Source organism: Synchiropus splendidus, chromosome 1 (assembly GCF_027744825.2).
Source record: "Synchiropus splendidus isolate RoL2022-P1 chromosome 1, RoL_Sspl_1.0, whole genome shotgun sequence".
NCBI lineage: Eukaryota > Metazoa > Chordata > Actinopteri > Syngnathiformes > Callionymidae > Synchiropus > Synchiropus splendidus.
Window position 1 is genome coordinate 7,518,376 of NC_071334.1, and position 18,920 is coordinate 7,537,295.

Below are 18,920 nucleotides of genomic sequence, written 5' to 3' on the forward strand. Positions count from 1 at the left end.
CACAGCCAAAACTAAACATGAAAGGAAATTTTTTTATAAGGAAATAGCGGAAACCAGCTGCATAATACGGAGCGTCTTGATTGATCCACGCTGCTCTCACAACACATTGAACACAGTGAGAGAGATTCCAGACGATCGAGAAGGTTTTAGTCAGTGAAGTCCAGATACAGACGTCAGAAATGATCAATGAATAGTCTGGTGATCTTCAGTAACTTGGGGGAAAATCAGCATCTTCCTCCTCGCTATTCTCCTCATGCAGACATCTCTGCTGCAGCCACATCACAACAGTGAAAACAGTTACTGTAGAGTGCAGCATTATTCATTTAAGCAAATCTGTCTGTCAATAAAACTAGGTCTTTATCAGACTAATGAAGGCGAAAACATGTGAGTTATCAAACACCCGCACACATTGTGACTCGCAGTCCGCAGCGCTCCTCCACAGCACCTCTCACCTCTCAAGCGGGAACCTGTCTGACTTCCCCTCCGGGACTCCAACCAACTCTGGGAACAGAGTCTCCAGATTCACCTCATAGCGGTGGCCGGCTCTCGTCAAACTTATTCCATGGCTTGGAAGCAGGAGAGTTTGCTACTCTACTTTGAAGAGCTGTTTGTGGGAACGCTATTTAAAATACCCTCAAACAAGTGGGATTGGGACATTTTTAACTGTCATGAAATCACAGATATTAGGGTTATGAGAGGTCTATAAGTAATTATTAGTGTGATGATGAAGTGATGTTGGATAATGCTTTTTAACCGTAAATATAAAAACATAAAAACTATACTCCAAGAAGTTGCTCCACAGTGAGACAGACACAGGCGCCGTGCCATTGCAAAAAACATCCCTGGCAAGATTAATGTGGCCGGTTTGTGTTGTTTAAATCATAGAATTAAAATATTGACTATATAATACAAGTCGCCTCAATATGTTATATGTTGGGACGTCTTTGTCGGTATTGACTGCTGCTGCTGTAAAACATAAAATTTCCACTCTGTGGAACAAATCCATCCCAATCCAACTCCAAAACGACTGCGATCTACGATCTGACAGTGGTCTAAAACACATGGCTGCATTCCAGTAAAAGCACATGCTGACCCCATCAACTCTACACATATAGGTCAGGTGGGTCAGGAGCAGCCCAATGCAAACCAGTGACCAACAGTTATATAGCAGCAATAAATCAAAAAGAAAATGGATATTTTGGCTCCAACATTGATTCTAAATAATCTCTCTAATCATGTACTTCAATTCAAACAGAAGCAGCTGGCGACTTGGATGCACCTCTCCATCCTGACCACCAGATGTCATTGTCTTCTGGGTCAGACACTGATGACAGTGAAGACTGGAGAGAAACCAGTGACTATAAAACAGATTCCAACTCTGTTGAGGAGCCGCACGTTGATGTCAGAGAGGAGACAGATGCTGATCACAAATCACTGATCTGCTCCGGAAGTGGAGAGAAATGCCTCACAAAGGCTGGACAGACTGAAGACAGGACATCATGCGGTGGACCTTCCACTTGTTCGGTTTGTGGGAAACGTTTTGAGAAGAGATGGATTCTGAGGAAGCACATGAAAATTCACACTAGAGAAAAGCCTTTCATCTGCTCCCTGTGTGGAAAATGTTTTTCTCGTAAATCTCACCTAAATAGTCACATGAGAATTCACACTAGGGAAAAGCCTTTCATCTGCTCCCAGTGTGGAAAATGTTTTTCACAGAAAGAAAACCTGAAAAGTCACATGAGAATTCACTCTGGAGAAAAGCCTTACATCTGCACCCAGTGTGGAAAATGTTATTCTCAGAAATCTTACCTTAATACACACATGAGAATTCACTCTGGCGAAAAGCCTTTCATCTGTTCCCAGTGTGGAAAATGTTTTTCACAGAAAGAAAACCTGAAAAGTCACATGATAATTCACTCTGGAGAAAAACCTTACTTTTGCTCCCAGTGTGGAAAATGTTTTTCACAGAAATCTTACCTGAATAGACACATGAGAATTCACTCTGGAGAAAAGCCTTTCATCTGCTCGCAGTGTGGAAAATGTTTTTTGCAGGAATCTCACCTGAAAAGTCACATGAGAATTCATTCTGGAGAAAAGCCTTTCATCTGCTCCCTGTGTGGAAAATGTTTTTCACAGATATGTCATTTCAAACGTCACATGAGAATTCACAATGGGGAAAAGCCTTTCATCTGCTCCCAGTGTGGTAAATGTTTTTCATGTAAATCTCAGCTGAATAGTCACATGACAATTCACACTGGAGAAAAGCCTTTCATCTGCTCCCAGTGTGAAAAATGCTTTTCACGGAAATCTTACCTGAATTGTCACATGAGAATTCACTCTGGAGAAAAGCCTTACATCTGTTCCCAGTGTGGCAAATGTTTTTCACAGAAGGGAAACCTGAAAAGTCACATGAGAATTCACACCGGAGAAAAGCCTTTCATCTGCTCCCAGTGTGCAAAATGTTTTTCACTGAAATCTCACCTCAATAGTCACATGAGCATTCACAATGGAGAAAAGTCTTTCATCTGCTCTCATTGTGGGAAATGTTTTACACGTCCAGTCTCCATGAAGAACCACATGAGGATTCACACTAGGGAATGATCTCTCATCTGCTCGTCTCAGGAAGAAACAAGACATGATGTGACACTATGGTGTTGAAGAGAGGAGTCGAACATGATGACGACGAGCAGCTGAAGGACGCTAGTCACACAGCTAACAGTAGCCCAAGGAATTAGTCTGTGACCTGTGGAATCCCCAACTCGCCGAAAGAAAGAACTACGGAACAGAAGTAAAACGTGTGAATTTGGAGAACTGCCAGACTCTTTGACAAAAGACAGACTAGTGTGTGGAATCCCTGACAAGGGTCTAAGAGAGCGGCTGTTGAGAGAGGAAAACTTGGTCCTGGAAAATGCATTGAACTTATGCAGAGCAGCTGAAGCAGTGAAGATACAAGCAAAAGAACTGTTTGACAGCTGAAAAGTAGATGTTTTGAATAAGAACACACGCAGTCAAAGAAAAGAGAATGACTTCCGAGTTCAAACAGAAATCAAAATTACCAGCTTACGAAGACAATAAAGAAAAGGCTTCTGGTTGATGTGGCACACAGCATCCCCTGAAACAATGCCCAGCATATGGTAAACTGTGCAACACATGTCATAAAAATAATCATTTTGCTCAATGCTGCAGAAATGTGGCAACACTGGTAATGGTAAATATGGTAAAACTGAATACTGGAGCCCAAGAAAACGTCATGTCAGAAGCACAGTTCAAGAAAATCAGACCCAGACCCAAAATGCGTCCAACAAGAGTGAAAGTAAGTGGATACTCGAGTGCATATATACCTGTGAACGGATAATGCAAGGTTAAAATGACTCACAAGGATAAAGAACGTATGCTGACATCCATCGTGGTCGCATGACTCTACCTGTCCAGTCAGAGTAAGTGGGGAACATAAATAAATATCAGTAATTTCTCTGTGTGATATGGTGGAAACAAGCCAGGAGCAGATGCTCCGTGGAAGGAGCGAAAAGGGCCTCACGTTTGGTACATTTTTTCAAGACACTTTGATGTTCAGGAGCTTGGCCTGCCTCAGAATGATATAAGTGGAGATGCTGGGGATTGAACCCAGGACCTCATACATGCAAAGCATGCGCTCTACCACTGAGCTACATCCCCTTGTGACGCAGCTCATTTATTCACATATTATCAACAATGTCCACATTCACTTTTGTTTTTATTTCTACAGTCATTGTTCTTTGGAAAAACATGGGGAAGACTCAAGTATGAGAAGAGCGAAAGAAAATTTGACCCACACATTTGAAAAGAGAAAAAACACACCTGTCCACCAACATTGTTGCGTGTTTTTCATTATGTTTGTTTTCCTTGTTATATCACTGCATAATCATGTGTTATATTGTTTGTTGGTTAAAAGTTAAAAATGGTTCAACACTCATCATATCAGCAATTAAGAGTTAATGGGAATTGTGCATTGATTATATGATTATTGTTGAAATTGCTTGTGCTTCTAATAAAGTCATTCACAGACGGAGGAATGCTGAGTGAGCGAGGAAGCAGAGTGAGGTTGAGAGTGCGTGAGAAAGAGAGTTACAGTTGGAGTACAATGGCCGGAGTGAAGCAGACACTGGAGGCCGGAGCAGACGTGTAATTTGTTGGCGGGTCCAAGGTCAGACGGAGGAGGCTGGAATGGAACCATTTTCTCCAGGGCTGCATGGAGCTGGTCCTGATAAGAGCCACCTGGGTTCGGAGGAGGGGAACGTGTCTTGTGATCATTGCAGTGGTTACGAGGGAGCCAGCGACCAGCACTGGCGTCAATGGCTGAGGACCAATCAGACGAGGACGGAGTCCACGTGGAGAACTTTTGGGTCAAGACCTCCGATAGTTTTTTGTCGCCAGCCCACAACACTAAATATGGACATGTGTGTGTGTGTGATAATGTGTATCTGGTGCGAGGAACGCCCTCCATCCAGTCTCTATTTCATGTGATTTGAATAACTTGATGCCAAACCATGTGAAGCGGTGCTGAGATGATGTTATGCTGATGCTGATCTGGAATAAACCGAAGATGCATCCCACTACTTTTGTGGTTCTTTCTCCTCCCGGCTCTACGCCCTGAGAAGTGTATAACTCGCTGGCCGGACAACATGTCAACACAAGGGAACCAAGCACAAGAGGACCACACCTGGTTACATAACTGGTGTCTATAAAAGGCTCAAGTTTTCAGTTGGAAACAAGCGGCAGAATTCAAGGGAATCCTGCGGGAGATGGAGACCGATAGAGCAGGTACCCCGAAATATATTACAGAAATAATCACAGAACGTTGTACAGGATTGAATGGAGAGGGGGGAAAATCTGATTCAAATGAAAGGCTGGTAAACAGCTGGGAAAATGGGGTTTCACCTCTGTCTTCACAGGACCGGGAAGCAGGAGAGGCCAGACACAGAACAATGCTGGAACCTCAGATGAAGAAACAAAAGGGAGGGACGACATTGGATACACACGTGTTACGTCAGGTATGAATGTTGTTCAGAAATGTTCTCATTTCCTTAATTCTGAAGAGGAATATTCACACTGGAATGAAGGGGAAAAACGAAATAGGAGAAGGGAGAAAATACCTTGAGAATAGTGATGGAATTTAATTGGATTGATTGGAGGAAAAACCTGCCCCCACTGCGGCTCTTCCTGGAACGGTTCAGTGACTTTGATTGATTGAGGCCGGCAAATCCAAATATCCACCTTTTCCTGCTCCAGTTGTGGTCTGATGTCAGGACCTGACCTCAGTAAGTTCACAAGCAGTGATGAAAGTGAACTTGAAATGGAATTGTTCATATTCAGTCACAAGAAACAACACAGACACAAACGTCCTTATTGTGTGGCGCTGTAATCATCGCAGATTTGGTTCAATAATCACAGTGACCCACAACAAGGGGACCAGTGACCGCTCAGGCTGAAGCCTGAGGCTTTTACATGTCAATCCTAAATATTCCTAAAAACTAGATTGCCTTCACTGGGCTTTAAAAATGAATCCTTATACAATATTTGCTAAGATTCATAGTTATTGTTTCACTTCACTGAGGCAGACGAGCCCTATTGAACACATCCGCATGGGTCTGTTTACACAAAACTCTCTATGATTTGAAATGGTTTCATGAGAAACTGTGCATTAGCTGCACCCATTGAAAGCACTTCAGCACCAGCCTTTGCAGCAGCTGTTCTCTGGTTTATACTCAGACTCTGGTTAGACAAGAGTTGAGTTTGCTACTCTACTTTATAAACAAGTGGAATTACAACATTTGGAACTGTCCTGAAGTCAGAGATATAAGGGTTATGAGAGGTCTCTAAGTAATTCTTTGTGTGATGAAGTGATGTTCTTGGCACAATTAATGTGGCTGGTTGATTCTTTTTGTGTCCTTCAAATCATAGAATAAAAATATTTTACTATGTAATATAAGATGCCTCAATATATTTTGTATTGGAGCGTCTTTGTTGTTATTGACTGTTGCTGCTGTGACGTGTCAAATTTCCCCACTGTGCAACAAATCCAACCCAATCCAACTCCCAAACAACTGCGATCTACGATCTGACAGTGGTCTAAAACTACATGGCTGCATTCCAGTAAAAGCAAATGCTGACCCCATCAACTCTACACATACAGCACAGGTGGGTCAGGAGCAGCCCAATGCAAACCAGTGACCAGTAAGTCAACATTTCATTAAAATAAACTATTTTCTCCTGAATAAAATATGTAACAGCAATAAATCAAGAAGAAAATATATATTGTGTCTCCCACATTGATTCTAAATAATCTCTCTAATCATGTACTTACATTTACTTGAAACAGAACCAGCTGGCGACTTGGATGCACCTCTCCATCCTGACCACCAGATGTCATTGTCTTCTGATTCAGACACTGATGACAGTGAAGACTGGAGAGAAACCAGTGACTATAAAACAGATTCCAACTCTGTTGAGGAGCCACACGTTGATGTCAGAGAGGAGACAGATGCTGATCACAAATCACTGATCTGCTCTGAAAGTGGAGAGAAATGCCTCACAAAGGCTGGACAGACTGAAGACAGGAAATCCTGCTGTGGACCTTCCACTTGTTCGGTTTGTGGGAAACATTTTGAGAAGAGATGGATTCTGAGAAAGCACATGAAAATTCACACTAGAGAAAAGCCTTTCATCTGTTCCCAGTGTGGAAAATGTTTTTCACAGAAATCCAACCTGATTCATCACATGAGCATTCACACTGGAGGATAGGATTTCATCTGCTTCATCTGATCTTTTTCACTCAAATGCAGCTTGGACAAGCACATGAGAGTTCAAACTGGAGCCATCCAGGATGGAACATCAATGCGAGCTGTGGCAAGAAGATTTGTTGTGTCTGTCAGTGTACTGACCAGAGCATGGAGGCACTACGAGGAGACAGTCCAGTACATCAGGAGACGTGTAGGAGGCCGTGGGGGTGCAAGAATCCAGCAGCAGGAGCGCTACCTCCTTCTTTGTACAAGCAGGAAGAGGAGGCGCACTGCCAGAGCATGTGTCTACTCAAACAGTCAGAAACAGACTCCATGAGCATGGTATGAGGCCTGGCGTCAACAGATGGGGGATGTGCTTACAGGCCAACACCGTGCAGGACGTTTCGCATTTGCCAGAGAACACCAAGATTGGCAAATCTGCCCCGGCACCCTGTGCTTTTCACAGATGAAAGCAGGTTCACACTGAACACTGGTGACGCCGTGGAGAATGTTCAGCTGCCTGCAACGTCCTCCAGCATGACCAGTTTGGGTCAGTAATGGTGTGGGGTGGCATTTCTTTGGAGGGCTGCACAGCCCTCCATGTGCTTGCCAGAGGTAGCCTGACTACCATTAGGCTTTGTGAGACCATATGCTGGTGCGGTTGATCCTGGCTTCCTCCTAATGCAAGACAATGTGACCTCATGAGGCTGAAGTGTGTCAGCAGGTCCTGCAACACGAAGGCATTGATGTTATGGACTGGCCCGCCTGTTCGCCAAACCTGAATCCAATTGAGCACAACTGGAATGTCATGTCTCGCTCCATCCACCAACGCCAAATTGCACCACAGACTGTCCTGGAGTTGGCAGATGCTTTAGTCCAGGTCTGGGAGGAGATCCCTCAGGAGAACATTCGCCTCCTCATCAGGAACATGGCCAAGCGTTGTAGGGAGGTCATACAGGCACGCAGTGGCCACGCGCACGATTGAGCCTCATTTGGACTTGCTTAAAGGACATTCTGCTGACTCCAAATCTAGACCTCCAGGGTTGATACATTTGATTTTCATTGATGATTTATGTGTAATTTTGTTGGCAGCAGAATCGACAGTGGAAAGAACAAAGCATTTAATAAAAAATATTTCATTCATTCAGATCTACAACGTGTTACTTTCGTGTTCCCTTTATTTCTTTTTTTTGACAGTGTAGAATCTGTTACACCAGCACTCAGATAAAAGACCTGAGGATTTGACTGGATTCACCAATGATGCCAGTCTGTCTGTCAGATGAGAGGATGACGCCATTACTCAATCATCTCAACAAAGTGAGAGACAGCTCCAGAGTAAGAGCTCTAAAAAATATGTTGCTGTTGGGACTGATGTCAAAGTCAAAATCAACTTTATTGTCAAGAAACCATTAACAGGTTCTGCACAGGATTTGAAATGACAATGCTCTCTCAGGCCATAGTGTGTATTCAGGAAGGAATTACTGCAAGGTACTAAAAGCAAAAATATGAATGAAGCTGTCCTTCAGTCCTTCTGTCTATCTACGTATATATCTAGCTGTTGGTTTTGCATGTCACTCTTCCCCGCCACTAGTGGCCGCTGTTGCCAGTAGTCCTCACACTTACCTCTGACCCCTGTGGAGAAGAAGAGCTGCAGCTACGTCCGTACGAACTGGCTGCCAGTTGTAAAGACTAAAATTCAGTCTTTTATGTAGAGAGGTAACTTTGTGGAGAAGTGGTTTCCCATTTTTTGTTGTCGACGATTTGTTTTTAAATCTGAGCTTTTTTTACTCCCACCTCAGTGATAGACGCCCATTATTTTCGTCTCTCAGAACACAGAAGCAGCTTCGTGTTCTTTTGCTCTCCTCTGGAGAATGAAGGTGTCCGGACTGCGGAGACTGAAAGCTTCAAGCAGCGGCTGTTAGTTGCTGTCGACGATCATCTGCTGCCGAGTGTTCACAACATGTTCATCGGCTGTAAACAACAGACGAAACGGAAGAGGATCCTGCTGGAGATGGAGACCGAGAGAGCAGGTACACTGATACTGTATAATAGCGACATCATAGTGGAAGGCAGGGCAGTTTTGAACAGACAGGGAAAAATCCGATTCAAATGAAAGGCTGGGAAACAGTTGAGAATATGGGGTTTCACCTCTGTCTTCACAGGACCGGGAAGCAGGAGAAGCCGGACACAGAATAATGGTGGAACCTCAGATGAAGAAACAAAAGGGAGGGACGACATGGGATTCACACACGTTAAATCAGGTAGGAATATTGTTCAGATCTGTTCCCATTTGGACCAGAGAGTGGCGTAATTCAAATGCAAAAGTGCTGACAAAACTGCAAAACACAGGCTTAAGTATTCTGTCTTGTCTCACCCGAGCCTGAGTCATAAACCATCGTCAGCATCTTAATGCGACAGTAGTGATCTAAAAATGATGTAGTTCTTGTGCTGTTACTGTTTCTGACATGCTTCGTATGTGTGCACCAAACGACACAAAACAATCTCAAGCTGCCACTTCTTGCTTGACCCATCTGTACATATCAATTTTTTTTGGTGTCAGTCCAAGTCTATATGTTCATTCCTATGGCAGAGCTCCACACCAGTCTGCTTCCACACTGCAGTTAAGGGCGGTTTCACACTGTGGGTTCGGTCTCGGGTGGCCTGAGTTCGATTCGCCCCCTGCTGTGCAGCCTCGCACCTCTGCGCCTCAGGCCATGTCCTTTTTTCCCTCCTCCTGTTATATGCTTCTGTATAACTTGTCTGCATGCCAGACCCTTTGCTGCCCGACATCTATCATGTTTGTGTGGAGTCGCGCTTTACACATAGTTTCCGACATCTAGTGCCTAGTCGTCTGAGGCGAGAAGTTTATCCCCCGTACAGAGGTTCCCGAGACAGTGCAGCTCTCCAGCCAGGATCAAGTCCACGGCCAAAACTTGCTTGTGTTCACATCTCGGACTTTTGAGCTAAATGGGTGCACACAGTGTGAAACCGCCCTTAGTCACACAAAAAGGAAATCAGTCAGTGAAAAGATCAGCAGCCCAACTTCTGCATGTCACTTTGTGTCTTGTATGATCTTCATCAGAGGGTGAATATGCCTCTTCAGACGCTGAGTCAGTCACGTTTGTTCTCCAGTTCTCTGTTCTCACTGCGAAACTGCAACCTCCCTCTGTTCGCTTTACAATCTGTATTTACTCCAAACTTTGATGGAATCACCCACAAATGTACAGATATAAGTTGCAGGTGTCCACCATCTGCTTTTGTAAAGTAGTAGCTACACCAGGCTTCATATTTGCAGAAGGGCTTTTATCAGTGCTGCAAGGCTGCCTGTCCCAATTTTGCAACAGTGGTTTGCTGAAGGTTTCATCAGGTGTGATTTCACTTGAGATTTCTGGCCTGGGAATGACTTTCTTGAGTGGTGGTGAGACAGAATCAAGATGATCAGGAAGCATTATAGACATAATGTAATCATCACTCCTTTGTCTTGTCGGTCAATGTGAAATAACATTTAAGAACATGTGAAATTACAATTTTTAATCTATACAAGTCTCTCCTGAGTAGGGCTGGCGCGTGCCAAAACTACTACCCTGACTGAAATTTACGACGATAATTGACGTCATTTTGCACATGTTGGTAAATTCTGAATGATAATAAAAACGAAAATAAAAGTCTCTTAGGTTTGTTCTGACTGTGTGTGCTGGTAGGCAATGTTTATTCCCCTTTAAGATGGGGTCGCACGTGTGTGTGTCATGAGTCCACTCATCCAGTCAGACTAAGTGGGGAACGTTCAAGATAACATGAACAATATCATTCACACCGTTCGTCAGTGTCACTTTTGCGCTCTCTCTTCCCAGCAGAGCTTAAACACGAGCCAACCATAAACCTGGCTTCATGCTTGTCGCTGATCGACAGCTGCATCCAGTCTGACAAACTGCTTTTGTTTACGTCTCTTAAGGGTGTCGCAAATACGTTCGGGAACATGTTCAACTGAGCAACCAATCAGAAATACATTCCATATCTGCAACAAACATTCAATTTCAGACCCACGTCAAACAATAGCTTGAGGTGATGCGAACCACAAACTCGTGTAAGGACCCACGTAGATGTCGCTAATCACAGTTAGCATCGCAACGGAGCTGCTCAACGTCCTCCTCCTGGCAGTTTGACTCCAAAGGTTTACTGTCCGGTGCTCTTGCACCTATTTATGGTGTATGTATAAAGAGCAAATAATACTCTTCATCAGTAATGTAGTATGTACAACTCTGGGAGGGGGATTTATCGTGCATTTATCGTTATCTAGGATCATCAGCCCAATAAATTACATAACAGCAATAAAGCAAAAAGGAAATAGATATTTTGTCACCAACATTGATTCTAAATAATCTCTCTAATCATGTAATTTACTTGAAACAGAAGCAGCTGGCGACTTGGATGCACCTCTCCATCCTGACCACCAGATGTCATTGTCTTCTGATTCAGACACTGATGACAGTGAAGACTGGAGAGAAACCAGTGACTATAAAACAGATTCCAACTCTGTTGAGGAGCCGCACATTGATGTCAGAGAGGAGACAGATGCTGATCACAAATCACTGATCTGCTCTGAAAGTGGAGAGAAATGCCTCACAAAGGCTGGACTGACTGAAGACAGGACATCATGCGGTGGACCTTCCACTTGTTTGCTTTGTGGGAAACGTTTTGAGAAGAGATGGATTCTGAGGAAGCACATGAAAATTCACACTGGAGAGAAGCCTTTCATCTGCTCCCAGTGTGGAAAATGTTTTTCACGTAATTCTCATCTGAATAGTCACATGAGAGTTCACACTAGAGAAAAGCCTTTCATATGTTCCCAGTGTGGAAAATGTTTTTCACATAAATCTCACCTGAAAAGTCACATGAGAATTCACTCTGGAGAAAGGCCTTACATCTGCACCAAGTGTGGAAAATGTTTTTCACAGAAATCTCAACTTAATACTCACATGAGAATTCACACTGGAGAAAGGCCTTTCATCTGTTCCCAGTGTGGTAAATGTTTTTCACAGAGCGAAAACCTGAAAAGTCACATGAGAATTCATACTGGAGAAAAGCCTTACATCTGCTCTCATTGTGAAAAATGTTTTTCACTGAAATCTTACCTGAATAGACACATGGGAATTCACTCTGGAGAAAAGCCTTTCATCTGCTCCCAATGTGGAAAATGTTTTTCAAGCCAGTCCCACCTGATTAGACACATGAAAATTCACTCTGGGGAAAAGCCTTTCATCTGCTCCCAGTGTGGAAAATGTTTTTCAGTAAAATCTCAGCTGAATAGTCACATGAGAATTCACTCTGGAGAAAAGCCTTTCATCTGCTCCCACTGTGGGAAATGTTTTACGCATCGAGTCTCTATGAAGAAACACATGAGGATTCACACTGGGGAATGAACTATCAACTCCTTCTTGGTGAGGAATGTCTTGTGCCCAAGGACTGGCTGATCCAACACATCGATCTTCCAAAGAGGAGCACAATCTATCGAGTGCACAGACGGAACCTCGATACACATGTCTAGGGCAGTAATGAGTAGTTGACGTCATTGATAACGTTGACAACAAAAATTTGTCAAAGTCAAAATCTGTGCGTCATGTTGCTGTGGGTGTAAACACACACGGGCCGCAGGATGGCCATGGAGAACTGGTTGCTATTGAGAAGCAGTGACAAAATGTCACATTCTCTGGAATCAATAAGATATGTTAATTTCTCTTCCTTTAATTGGTTCCTGACTGAGGTCCAACTCCAACTGGCCAAGGTCGCTGTGCGCCCAAGGGTCACCACCGACTGACCACCTCGTGTCATGGAGGAGTTCGAGCGGCGACGGGTCGTAGTGCTCAAAAGTGTGGCCTAGTTTTGTTTGCAAAGATAATGCATCTTAAGGATGAGCAAACCCCTTCGACACCATGGTAGAATGATGAAAGATTGTTCCGAGTTTGGTCTGTGACACCACTCACTCTCCAGCTAACAGCTAGCATGTTGGTTAGCACCGAGCTAACTTGTAAGAGGGGATTAATTTGTTTTGAATGATGTCAAACATGTCACATCAGCGCTACTAGAGTGATTTTTTTTTCTGTGATGCCTCAGTGTCTCTCCTAATAATAATAACCAGAACTGAACTAGGGAGCCACACTGAACACATTGTTTTACATTATTATTCAAATAAGACCTTTTGATGTGGATGTTGATCAGATTCTTTATATGGGACACATGTGTGTAGTGATGATTTTAAATTCTTCTCAAGGACCAATGAAGACCTCAGTTTGAAAGAACTGGAGCTCTCTGTCAACTGTTTCGTGCTTCATGCTTCACAGGGTTAAAACATGCTCCTGGATCATGTGTCATGAAATTAATATGCTTGTTTAATAATGTATAGTGTCTGAGTATCACAGTGAGATGGTTTAAGCAACTTAAGGTGAAACGGAAATCCAAAATAGGTCCAAACAAAGGTAATTGCGATTAGTAAAAAAAAAAAAGAATATATTAGTCGACAACAAAAATAATCGTCAGTTGCAGCCCCAGTAGAATTACCAGCTTTAAATCACGAGAGAGCATCTGCAGCCGCTCTCACCCGCTCCATCCCTCCAGGTGTTCAGGTGGGATCTTTAGTCCCTGCCAGCAGTGGTAATCTTCCTTCCTGTTTTTCTATTGTGATGGTTTTCTCTGTTTATTTTCCCCATTTGAGAACACTGAAAATTGTGTTCATTTCTTTGATGAATGTTGTGCTTTCCTGTTGAAACGCTTCACTGCGTGTGACCACAGAAGATTTCTGGCATAGAGAACCACCTTATCCATCGGCCGTCGAACAGAATCATGATTATCGGGGCGCATCACTGGCAATGTTGTGTTTACTCCTTAGTCATGTAGATCAGTGTGAAATGACATTTATGAACATGTGAAATTACAATTTTTGACCTGAAGAAGTCACACCTGAGTAGGGCTGCGTGTCATGTCCCCAGTCTCGGGGAAGGTGGACACAACATGATAGTCTCAATTCTTCAAGCATTCCCAATTACTCCAGCAGCAAAAAGAGGGGAAATTTAACACAAATGTATTCAATGCCGACACAGAACAACCATTGCAACACAACACAAATGCAAAAGTAAAATAGATCGTCCACAAATTAAATGTATGTACCCTCGCTCTCGAATCACTAACAGCTTGGTTTACGGATGCGAAGATGACTGTGTTGCTTTACAAAGAGCAAACAAAAGTTCTTTACGAACTAAACTTAAAATGTTTGTTTTAACTCAAATTGAGGGATTTAACACAAACAAAAGGCAAAGACAAAAAGGACAAAATCAAACCCTGAGTACTAAAACTGAGCAACAAACCAACACAAAAGGCCACAGAAACAACACTTGCTGCTGGCTTGGCAGTGGTTGGAGAAGAGAGGGAGTGAGCAGGCTGCAGCCCAGATATTTGGACATGTCTCCACTTCCTCTGAAAGACTGAATCTGGCTCCAGCGAATCAGCCTCCATCTGGCCACACCAACAATTACTCTCTGCAGGAAGCAAAAGTGCAACTTATACGACCCTGGGCTCACAACACCTCCCCACCTAAATAAATCAAACATTTCCCCTAAAAATGTTTTATTTACAAAAGTCCTCGACAGAGCATCAGCCATTTTCCTTGCCCTTTTTGCAATGGATCTCAAGACTAAAATCTTGGATCATCAGCGACCAGCGCACGAGACGCTGGCTGCTGTTAAAAATACCAGTAGGTTATGATCAGAGAAAAGTACAGTGGGCCCTGAACTGGATCCGACAGCAAAAGTGCAAGTGCTTCTTTCTCTATCGTGCAAGAACTTAGTTGGTGCTTGCTGAATTTCACCCAGGACCAGGACCAATCACCGGAGACTGTGCCCTAAAAGACGTACTGAAAGTGTGTAAAAAGGGTCAGGGCCAGATGGTCTTTGTCTCACAACAGTTTTTTTCAACCTTTTTTGAGCCATGGCACCCTTGGTTCATTGAAGAAATCCCAAGCCACACCACCGCCAAAGTGCACTTGTGCTAAAACTCCTACAGAAAATCCCTATTCATTTGTGAAAAAATGTAGCTACTGACACTTGGCTATTTGCAGAAACAAATTGCAGAAAATTATTTGTTTCAAATGTGTCCAGAAAGTTGTGGGCAGTATGGTGTATTTAGTATGATGTATTTATTTGCTTTGCTTACTTTAAATAACTGTTTCAATTTTATCACTTCTCTTTTGCATTACTTCATTGTAGTTTTGAGTTTCCAGACAAATCCTTCGCATTTTTTGCCAGAACTTGCTTCATAAAAACAATGATTCTTTCTTTCTTCACATTTATTGTGTTGTGCATTTCGTTTTTCGACAACTTTTAAGCACAAAGCAAACTTTGACAGTCCATGAGTATCTATAAAGTTTTGAAGTGAGACGTCACGTTAGCCGTTAGCTCTGTGGTGCAGGCAGTCTTTGGTGTCGCGGCTTGGACAAGGATCCCTCCCTCCCTCCCTCCATGGTTCTGTGATGAAAGTGTGTGGTCCAGTTAGAGGCGCATCAGGTTTAAAAACAGCTGGAAGTTGCGCATGTGAGCGGCTTCTTGGCTGTGAGTGTGTGGGAAGAGGAGCGCTGCGCACCACAGCAGCCCTTTCGTCAGCGTCCCCCCCCAGATTTGCACGCGGAGTGAGTGACGCTGTCACAGTGGATGGACAACCTCCAAGCTTCATGTTTAAATCTGGAAGTGTCATCTCTCCTGGAGAAGGGGGCAGTGTCTCCAGTGCTCAGGTACGGGGAGGAAGTGGGTTTTTATTCTCTGTATTTTGGGGTGAGGAGGACTGAGATGCGGTGTTAGAACCACACAGAACGCGGGGATTGAGTATTCTGACTTATTTGGACGACTGGCTGGTCCTGGCATCATCCAGAGAGGAGGCAAGGGATCACACGTCTGCACTTCTGAGTCACATCAGAATTCTGGGGTTCGTGGTGATTCTACGGAAGAGTCCACTGATTCCCAGCACACAGATAAAAGACCTGAGGATTTGGCTGGATTCACCAATGATGCCAGTCCGTCTATTAGATGTGAGGACGGCATCATGACTCAGTCGGCTCAGTAAAGTGAGAGACAACTCCAGACTAAGAGCTCACAAAATGATGTTGCTGTTGGGACTGATGTCAAAGTCAAAATCAGCTTTATTGTCAAGAAACCATTGTTGTGCTAGGCTGGCCAGTGCTGAGGTACGATGGTGTGCACTCAGTAAACAGAAGGTTAAGGTGTTCATAAAAGTGTCAGGGTGAGAACGAAGTTACAATCCTCTCTCACTCATTAAAAATCTCAATCTTCCTTCATGCAAAACGTCCACATGTCCCAACAGTTGGTTTTGCATGTCACTCTTCCCCGCCACTAGTGGCCGCTATTTCCTATTGTCCTTCTCATACTTACCTCTGATCCCTGTGCAGAAGAAGAGCTGCAGCTACATCCGTACGAACGAGCTGCTCGTTGTGAAGACTGAAATTCAGTTTTTTTTTATTTAGAGAGGTAATTTGGTGGAAAGGGGTTTTCCCATTTTTCTTACCTACGATTTGTTTTTAAATGTGAGGTTTTTTTTTCTCCCATGCTCACTGGAAGACGCCCGTTATTTTCGTCTCTCAGATCACAGAAGCAGCTTCGTGTTCTTTTGCTCTCCTCTGGACAATGAAGGTGTCCGGACTGCGGAGCTTGAAAGCTTCAAGCAGCGGCTGTTAGTTGCTGTCGACGATCATCTGCTGCCGAGTTTTCACGACATGTTTATCGGCGATTAACGATAGATATGGAGAACAAGAGAGCAGGTACACTGATACTGTATAAAAATGTCCCAAGTGGGATTTGGTGGGGACATTTTTAACTGTCATGAAGTCACGGATATAAGGGTTATAACAGGTCTATAGCTAATTCTTAGTGTGATGATGAAGTGATGCTGAATAATGCTTTTTAAGTATAAATATAAAAACATAAATATATAAAAACATAAAAACTTTGCTCCAAGTGGTTGCTCCACAATGAGACGCATACAGGCGCCGTGCCATTGCAAAAAAAATGCATTAGCATGATTCATGTGGCCAGTTGATTCTTTTTGTGTCGTTCAAATCATCGAATTAATATATTTTATGATATTATGTATGCCGCCTCAATATATTTTATTTTGGAGCGTCTTTGTTGTTATCGACTGTTGTTGCTGTGACACGTCAAAAATTTCCACACTTTGTTACAAATCCAACCCAATCCAATTGCAAAACGACTGCTGACCCCATAAACATATATAGGGCAGGTGGGTCAGCAGCAGCCCAATGCAAACCAGTGACAGCAACAAATCAAAAAGAAAATAGATATTTTGGCTCCAGCATTGATTCTAAATAATCTCTCTAATCATGTACTTTAATGTACTTGAAACAGAACCAGCTGGCGACTTGGATGCACCTCTCCATCCTGACCACCAGATGTCATTGTCTTCTGAATCAGACACTGATGACAGTGAAGACTGGAGAGAAACCAGTGACTATAAAACAGATTCTAACTCTGTTGAGGAGCCGCACATTGATGTCAGAGAGGAGACAGATGCTGATCACAAATCACTGATCTGCTCTGAAAGTGGAGAGAAATGCCTCACAAAGGCTGGACTGACTGAAGACGGGAAATCCTGCTGTGGACCTTTCGCTTGTTTGCTTTGTGGGAAACGTTTTGAGAAGAGATGGATTCTGAGGAAGCACATGAAAATTCACACTCAAGAAAAGCCTTTCATCTGCTCCCAGTGTGGAAAATGTTTTTCACGTGACGCTCACCTAAATAGTCACATGAGAATTCACACTAGAGAAAAGCCTTTCATATGTTCCCAGTGTGCAAAATGTTTTTCACATAAATCTCACCTGAATAGTCACATGAGAATCCACTCTGGAGAAAAGCCTTTCATCTGTTCCCAGTGTGGAAAATGTTTTTCACAGAAATCACAACTTAATACTCACATGAGAATTCACACTGGAGAAAAGCCTTTCATCTGCTCCCAATGTGGTAAATGTTTTTCACAGAAAGATAAGCTGAAAAGTCACATGACAATTCACTCTGAAGAAAAGCCTTATATTTGCTCCCAATGTGGAAAATGTTTTTCACATAAATCCTACCTGAATAGACACATGAGAATTCACACTGGAGAAAAGCCTTTCATCTGTCCCCATTGTGGAAAATGTTTTTCAAGAAGATTCAGCCTGAATAGTCACATGAGAATTCACTCTGGAGAAAAGCCTTTCATCTGCTCCCAGTGTGGAAAATGTTTTTCGAGAAGATTCTGCCTGAATAGTCACATGAAAATTCACTCTGGAGAAAAGCCTTTCATCTGCTCCCTGTGTGGAAAATGTTTTTCACGTGTAGATAACCTGAACATTCACATGAGAATTCACTCTGGAGAACAACCTTTCATCTGCTCTCATTGTGGGAAATGTTTTACACATGCAGCCTCCATTAAGAAGCACTTGAGGATTCACACTGGGGAATAATCTGTGATCTCCTTCTAGGTGAAGAATGTCTTGTGCACAAGGACTGGCTGATACAACACGTCAATATACGACTGAAGAGAAAAATCTTTCGAGTGCTCCCTGTTTTGCACAAATGGAACCTGAATAGACACGTGACACTCCCATTTGACAACCTTTTGATTTTCTTATTACAGACATGTTTCTTTCTTTGTCATATAGGTCAGTGTGAAGTAACATTTAAGAACATGTGAAATGATAATTGTTAATGTATACAGTACATTACATTGTCCATTACATAAAGTCACAACTGCGTAGGGCTGGTCGTATCAAAGCTTTGCTGTTACCGAAATTTACTACGATGACTGACGTCATTTTGGGCATGTTGGTAAATTCCGTATTCTGTATAAAAAGGAAAATAAAAGTCCTTTTTTGTATATTTGGACTATTTGTGTTCAGCAATGTTTAGCAATGTTTTCCCCCCTTTTACATGGGGTAGCACGTGTCCAGTCACATGACTCCACCCATCCAGTCAGAGTAAGTGGTGAACATTCAAGATAACATGAACAATATTCACAGTTTGTCAACGTCGCTTTTGCACTCTCCCTTCACAGCAGAGCTTAAACACCAACCAACCACAAACCTGGCTTCATGCTTGTCGCTGATTGACA

General features: G+C 43.0%; 1 protein-coding gene and 1 non-coding gene across 13 annotated transcripts in view; one reads left to right on the forward strand and one right to left on the reverse strand.

The window, feature by feature from the left end:
* Nucleotides 1-18,920, forward strand: part of LOC128752249 (gastrula zinc finger protein XlCGF57.1-like) — a 44,751-nt gene that overhangs the window by 17,953 nt on the left and 7,878 nt on the right. For 5 of the 12 annotated variants that reach the window (XM_053853289.1, XM_053853274.1, XM_053853275.1 and 2 more), the window contains exons 1-2: nucleotides 8,445-8,788; nucleotides 8,921-9,019. In XM_053853289.1, coding sequence (XP_053709264.1) covers nucleotides 8,719-8,788; nucleotides 8,921-9,019 — 169 coding nt within the window. In that variant the 5' untranslated portion in view covers nucleotides 8,445-8,718. Of the gene's footprint in view, nucleotides 4,801-4,931; nucleotides 5,031-8,444; nucleotides 8,789-8,920; nucleotides 9,020-11,168; nucleotides 14,836-15,878; nucleotides 16,576-17,179; nucleotides 18,568-18,920 lie in introns of those variants that run through there. The other 7 variants (XM_053853280.1, XM_053853278.1, XM_053853286.1 and 4 more) reach the window with 5 other exon arrangements.
* On the reverse strand, nucleotides 3,604-3,675 carry trnaa-ugc (transfer RNA alanine (anticodon UGC)). The gene has a single exon. It is a non-coding gene; the product is annotated as a tRNA-Ala (tRNA).